This window comes from Haliotis rufescens, unplaced genomic scaffold (assembly GCF_023055435.1).
Source record: "Haliotis rufescens isolate VD_foot unplaced genomic scaffold, xgHalRufe1.0.p SCAF_1, whole genome shotgun sequence".
Lineage (NCBI taxonomy): Eukaryota > Metazoa > Mollusca > Gastropoda > Lepetellida > Haliotidae > Haliotis > Haliotis rufescens.
The window spans coordinates 76,678,485-76,685,923 of NW_025963779.1; the positions used below are offsets into that span (position 1 = coordinate 76,678,485).

The 7,439-nt window shown below is 40.1% G+C and overlaps 1 protein-coding gene across 2 annotated transcripts in view; it reads right to left on the reverse strand.

Moving 5' to 3' along the window:
- The window catches only part of LOC124118453 (pseudouridine-metabolizing bifunctional protein C1861.05-like), a 28,047-nt gene extending 21,688 nt beyond the window's left edge, over positions 1-6,359 (reverse strand). For both annotated transcript variants that reach the window (XM_048401134.1, XM_048401139.1), the window contains exons 1-5: positions 6,300-6,359; positions 5,524-5,681; positions 3,550-3,661; positions 1,460-1,545; positions 668-759 (exon numbers count right to left, since the gene is read on the reverse strand). In XM_048401134.1, coding sequence (XP_048257091.1) covers positions 668-759; positions 1,460-1,545; positions 3,550-3,661; positions 5,524-5,659 — 426 coding nt within the window. In that variant the 5' untranslated portion in view covers positions 5,660-5,681; positions 6,300-6,359. The remainder of the gene's footprint in view (positions 1-667; positions 760-1,459; positions 1,546-3,549; positions 3,662-5,523; positions 5,682-6,299) is intronic.
- Positions 6,360-7,439: the final 1,080 nt, after the last annotated feature.

Below are 7,439 nucleotides of genomic sequence, written 5' to 3' on the forward strand. Positions count from 1 at the left end.
ACTGGGGTCTTGTACTCGGGTTGGGTACTGGGGTCTTGTACTCGGGTTTGGTACTGGGATCTTGTACTCGGGTTGGGTACTGGGGCCTTGTACTCGGGTTGGGTACTGGGGTCTTGTACTCAGGTTGGGTACTGGGGTCAGGTACTGGGGTCGGGTGGGTACTGACTAGGACCACCGGACTACTTGGACCCATGGTTAGTCACGGGATATATTTTTTAATGACAAAAATGATCTAGAACTCTATGGTTACACTATAAGTGACTAATGTTCGCATTTCTTTCTGACTATGCAGGTGTTCCTCCTGACTTAATAAGTTTGAGTAAAGATAAAACTGCAGTCAACTTCAGTGTATGCATGACCAGATCATTTCCTACATGTATCTAAATACATTTTGCCAGGGCTACGGTCGAACTATTCCCATTCAGACATTTTGTACCCATCTCTTGAGACCTACAATGGGTACCCAGGTAGGATTGAGTAAAAGGGGCTGGGTATCCATGTAGTAAATTTGGTTTGTCCCAGCCCTAGTAATGATTGATCAAACTATCAACTCATCAAAATTTGTCCTTGGCCTATAGCAATGCATCAACGACAAATTAAACTATCAATAGCTAGAGCTTAACTTAAGGCTCTGGTCCATAATAATGTCCTGAACAAAGACGCCTACCTGAGAGAGAACGACTGGAAAGTCTCTGCGAGATGTTTTCACAAGTCCATGTTGTTGTGATCCCAGCCATTCAAGTTCACTGCTGGTCAGCCCTGCAGGTAAAATGAACCCTTTTCAAATAATCCTTTTTCAACTCAATGTGTTTTTTTTCATTTCGATTAATATATAGTTCTTCTTGATTGAGCAGTGTGGCATAAAACATGAAATAAACAAACCATGTCAGCACAGGCCCCCAGCACCCCGTGGGGAATCCACATAAGGAAATTGGTCCCCAGCGTTCTTTGCTTGCCATAAGATGTTATTAAACAGATTGGGTAATCTGTGTCGGTGACTTGGTTGAATGTATGTCACTGTAACCCAACTGCGTGGACTAATGCTTATGTTGTCAATCATGGATTGTCTGGTCCTGACTCGATTTTTAATAGTCAACCATCTGGAACATTGCTGATTGAAGAGTTAACCAACCAACCAACCAACCAACCAACCAACCAACCAACCAAACAAACAAACAACCACTCAAACAAACAAGCACCCAACCAAACAACCACTCAAACAACCAAACAACCAAACAAACAACCCACCAAACAAACAAACAAACAAACAAACAAACAACCCAACCATCCAACCAAACAACCACCCAACCAACCAAACAAACCACTATTATTGTCATCATGCCCCGACAGTATAGACTGATGCTCGTGCTATGAAAAGTGGTTCCCTGGCCCAGACTCAGTTCTTACCCTGATCACTCCTATGGAAACTGAACACTATCTGGAGAGTAACGCCACTCACCCACATGAACCCGTCCTTTAATAACAGCTATTGTTGCAGGAACGCTGCCATTTTGACGTATGATATCTTCCACTGCCTGTGCTGTTCTGTAATTAAACACATGCAAATGTTCCTGGAAAAGGGAACATCATTCACCATCATGTACAAAATAGTAACAATGTTTCAGCATGAGCTGTGCACAGTTACGATACAACCATGTATTTTAGTGTAGGGATAAAATTAAAAATGTTTTTACAAGTGTGCCAGAATATTCCTAAATATATTTGGGTGCACTTTGGAATTTAAGTTTCACAACAATACTTTTGTTCCATCTTACAAATTGGTGAATGACATTTCCCCTTGAATTGGACAACAAACAGTTGTATTAAGATGATCCTCATTTCAACTTCATCAATCCCCAATCTCATTAAAATCAGATCTTAGTTCTAGTACCGCTAAACAAAGATCTGAGGACATCCAATTAGGGGTCACGTCAGAACGACCTTTCATCAGACCAATCAGATCGTCGCTTACCAGATCATGAAAGTGACAGTTGGAATGTGATTTCTCATCATACAACCTCGAAAACTTTTAAACGGGGTATACTGAAAGATAATTACGGGTTTAACGACTGAACCTATATAATCTAGACCATATATTAGCTATTCGAGAATGTTCTTTTGTTCAGGTTTCAATTTTATAAGCGAGAATTTGCCAAAATATGTTTCGAAGCGTAGTCGCCAATTTGAAATTAGTGCCATAAAGCACGAGAAAGCTGCCTTCTGATTGGCTAATGTCGACTTCTTGTCAGTAATTCCATTGGTCGGTCAGAATTCGCGAAAGGTCGGCCTGACGTGACCCGTTATGGGATGTCCTCAGATCTTTGTTTAGCGGCATCGAGAACTAATATCTGATTTTAATGAGATTGAACAATCCCAGGTTGATCATACATCGTTCATCTGTCAATCTGTGTCAGATCTGTGTTTACTAATTTCTTAAACAACTTGAATATCACTGACAAGTACTTCAGAATTACTACTTATCACCTGAAAATGATGACTAGCATGTTTCTGGAAATCCAGACAGAAACTGAACTGAGGCGACAAGTGAATTATGATGTAGCCTGTGCAACTGGACAGTGGCAAGAAAATATATTGAGGTTTGATAGGTATAAGGTAACAATAAATTGTATTGCAATTAATAACACTTCGGCTAAATGCTACAAATGTGAAAATGCTTGTCCAAACCTTGATACATTATTGTTTAACTATACTACGTACCATTTGCTAAGGACAAAGAAAATCATCCTTTGTCAAATGTGTGGTCCTTAGCAAATGTTGAGTGGTATATATGCAACACATACGTGTTGTATGCAGTTCATTGTAACCTAAAATCTCAAATGTGTGCAGAATGTAAAAATCAGTATCATGGGTAAAAAAAATTGATTCTCCGACAATGATGACCCCCTTCATTACATATGTGACCCCCTTTAGAACAGGCAGTGGTCATAATTCCCCCTCCCCCCTACAATACATATGTGAACCCATTAGAGTGAGTGAATGAGTATTGTTTTACGCCGCTTTTAGCAATATTCCAGCAATATCACAGCGGGGTACACCAGAAATGGGCTTCACACATTGTACCCATGTCAGGACACGAACCTGGGTCTTCAGCGTTGGCAGAGCAAACACTTTAACCACCAGGCTACCCCACTGCCCCTGACCCCTTTAGAACAGACAGCGGTCATAATGACACCCCCTACAATACATATGTGATACACGATACATTTCTTTCTGTATCGATACAAGAGGATACACCTGCTAAAACACATTACAGCTCGTTTAAGGACCCCAGCGTTTTTGTCAGTCAAAAATTGCAAACTGTGTTGTAATTAAGTTCACTACTAAAAACAGCTGCTATGAACATATGTCTACAGCTAGCTTTCCCTTTTCATCCTGCTCAGAAATATTTATAGTCAAGACATTTCCCTGTGATTTGACATAAATACGCATAACACGATATGTATCGTATCGGGACCTTTGTATCGTAATGTGTATCGTATAGTGACCTTGCTGTATCGTTTCACCTCTACCAAATAGTCTGCTACTTACGACACATTGTCTGGGTAAGGCATGCCATGGGTTATGATAGTGCTCTCCAGGGCAACCACAGGTTTCCCAGAATGCATTGCATCATCAACTTCTTTCGACACCTGCAGCAGACCTGAAAGGAACATGGTGAGGTCTTCAACTCAGATTCAGCTGTACTATCCACTATTTAGAATATCTATCCAAATATTAGACATGGTCGCCTAATGCAGCATTCAGACTACGCTGGCCATTGTCATGACTGTCCCTCTCTTGAAGCAATCGAGAAAGCAGGGTTTATTTCAAAGGCAACTTCATAAGGGCAACATAAGATGGCAAACACCACAAAGTTTACCAACTTGTGTTTTCACACAATAATTATATGTTCTTGTTACCTAATATCTCTTCATTTCCCTCAAATACTGCTGCCAGTAATTAAAAATCATTTGATATCTATGCACTATCTGAATGGTTGTAAGCCACCAACATGTTTGACAACCATGCAAACATCAAGTTCAAGTTTGATATCACAAGAATGTTGTCTAAAATATTGCAGAGAATAGACACTTCACACACTGTTTTCACAATGTCCATATACACAAATTTATGTTTATAAACATAAATCGGCAAACTTTAGTTTGTCGTGTGAAGCCACCTTCACATCCCCCTCCACAGTATTTCGGATTCTTCACAGCATGGCTGTTTATTGCGGTAGGAAATCCAGAAGTGAATCAGGTCGTAGATGTTGCCCACTTTGGTGGAACCCTCTAAACATGAGGGAGTGACACCGCTTTAGTGTTCGAAATAGAGTGAGTGAGTTGGGTTTAACGCCGCTTTTAACAGTATTCCAGTTATATCACGACGTGTCAGCTTAATGTGGGAGGAAAGCCGAAGTGATGCAGGTCCCAGACGTTTACCACTTCGTTGAAACCCACGAGCACGGGTATGGTGCTGACAAACCTAGAAACATAATCGGGGCAAACTGGGATTCGAACCCACAATCATAGGTTTCTGGTGTGCCCAAGGAACGCAACTCTGCACAGCGAATCGCGGCGCCTTAGACGACTGGGCCACCCGTGCCCCCGTTAGAAATAGAACCACTAACATGGATATAAAGCTGACAAACTGTTGGGCTCTCAGGGAGGAATGATAAACGCGGGAGTCGGGAGACTAGCCTGCCACTTGACTGGCCGTTTATTCAAGACTGTCGCATGTTACATAACAGCACATGACTGCGCTTACCTGCAACTAATCACATTACAGGAGCGGACATGTGCTGGCCTATCATAATATTATACACTAGCTAGTTTAAAACTACTGTGTTTCAATTACAGATATTACACAAACCAAGAAACAATCAGGGATTAATACTCTCAACCAGCAGATCTTGGCATGGCCAAGGGATGCAACTCTGCACAGACAATTGCACTTCAGTGTTTGAAAGCCATAGGGTCCTTGTCGTAACTCTAATGGCAAGATACTCGGTTCCCTACATTCAAATATGATAGGTTCAAACTTCAAGGACCCAAGGATTCCCCTTTTAAACAATGCCTTGCCTCAGACCAAGACCACTCATCCCCCGAGCAGTATGAAGGTTATAGTGAGTGAGTGAGTGAGTTAGGTCTAATGCAGTATTTAACAGTATTTCAGTTATAGAACGGTGTGTCAGCTTAGAGTGGGAGGAAATCCCGAAGTGATGCAGGTCTCAGATGTTTACCACTTTGGTGAAACCCACGAGCATGGGTATGGTGCTGACAAACCTAGAAACATAATCGGATTCGAACCCACAATCATAGGTTTCTTGCGTGTCCAAGGGACACAACTCAACAGCAAATTGCAGCTCCTTAGCTGATTGGGTCACCCTAGCCCCCGATGGAAATTATAAAACGATAACAGCCAGTATGATAACAGTGTGTGTAGCATGGAATCTATCTGTTTAACTGCTTATTTATTTCCTAACTATGACCATGTTAAGATGTAAAGTCACATTATACATACCATTTTCACTATCAGCTGATCCATGACGTAGTGTGTGTTTATGTTGTGTCAGAAATTTGTTTCTATGGCAACCTGATATTTTCCTGGCAATCAGTTGTGACAAGTACTGCCCTCGGGTGCAGGTGATGAGGGACATCACTTATATCTTCCCATCGGGTCTATGGAAAAACGGCCATGTTACAGTTTAGATGTAATATAAAAGACATATCATTACTTTATAGAGTTCTATCAATGATCCAAGTAAAAATCGGACAACATGCTTAGTTAAACGTTCTGAATGCACGTTATGAAGAATATTTTCCGTTTTTCTACACTTGCATTTTCAATATGGGCCAATAAAAAAACTGAATTATCGGTCATATCTCTATAGATATAGCTATAAGTAAGGCTAAAATGTGTTTAAAACATGCCAAATATTAATTTTCGTAACAATAGTATAGTGTCAATATAGGGTCAATAAAGTGTCAATTTGATAAAAAAAATCGCTATTTGAAAAAGAAAAATGTTGAAGATGCATTGGAACTTGAATCCTTTAGTTGAATTTCAACAAATTCGTAACTCAAGTAGAAGTGCTAAGAAGATAAGAGTTACGTGCCCCTGCTTATTGCGATTTACCGAACATTCAACGTGGCGAAATATTTTATTTGCAAATGAACTAGAGAATCGATTTATAATAACAACATCACGAAAATAGCATTATTGTTTTGTACATTGAACTGTCATAAGTATTTCAGGCTCAACAGCCACACTAGTGTCATGATGTCCAGAATACGTACAGTAACCGGCTCCAGGGTTCGATGAATCAACTTCCGGGGCAATGAGACCGAGGGTTAAAGGGAAACTGACTCTGATTGGCTGTCACGTTCCTCCCCGCAAGATTTTAAAAGGGTTCATTCTTGCCCTTCCTTCCGGAAACAATTGTAAGTTAGATTTTTGTGGTTGAGAGATACGATATACATGTGTCCTAAAAACATTTTACCCAGTGATTTAATAAAATTGAGATTTTCCTTTGTTGAAATTGTTACTGTTGTGATGCGCTTGTACACACTCGTCATAGAAAATAGGGAAACATTATTTCTATCGCTTCAGCGAAAACCTTTTTTTCTCAAAAAGAGTCAGATATATTGTTGTACACAGACATGGTATTTTGAAGTGTCAATTTAAGTTATTCAAACTGGAATTCATACAATGTGTTAAAGTTGTCGTTGTCACTGGAGCCGTACTTATTAAATAATAAATATAACCAGAGACCATATAATAGATATTATATGGTCTCTGATATAACGTGAGGGTCACTGACGTATATCTAGGTGATTTTACAACCAGAGACACAAATCAGGTTGAACAAGTGTCATTTTCTAAAATCTGTTCATTATTTTTTTCTGCTTATGGCAATTGAAGTGAAACGGATTCGTCGGAATTTCATGATAAACTAATAACAGATGAAATACCAGGTGATTTCCTACAGTCAGAGGATGTAAAAGAAATGTTGATAGGTGTAGTAAACAGACTTGAAAATTCAGTTAAGGACCAAGCGTGTATTGATAACGCTTATAACTGCTGTGTTGATATCACAGGGCCATACCAAACTGACTGTACTGATTACATTAAAAAAAGATCAGTACAGTCAATATAGTATGGCTATCCGTGGCCCTGTGGTTGATATCATCATCCAGGAAATGTCAGATAAGCTTCCAGTCAACCGAGGGAAAGAGAAATAGAAGACACCGACACCGACAGACGTGGTGAAATGAGAGACTGACGGTGAAAGGGAATGACATGTGTTCAGCAGAAAGGTAATCAATGGTGTGAAGCAAGTGGTATGTCTAAACAACGAAAACACCGATATATCTGTTTGAGGAAAGCGTTTGACAAGAGTGTTCAACGAGAGAAAAGACAATATAGAAGTCGGGTAC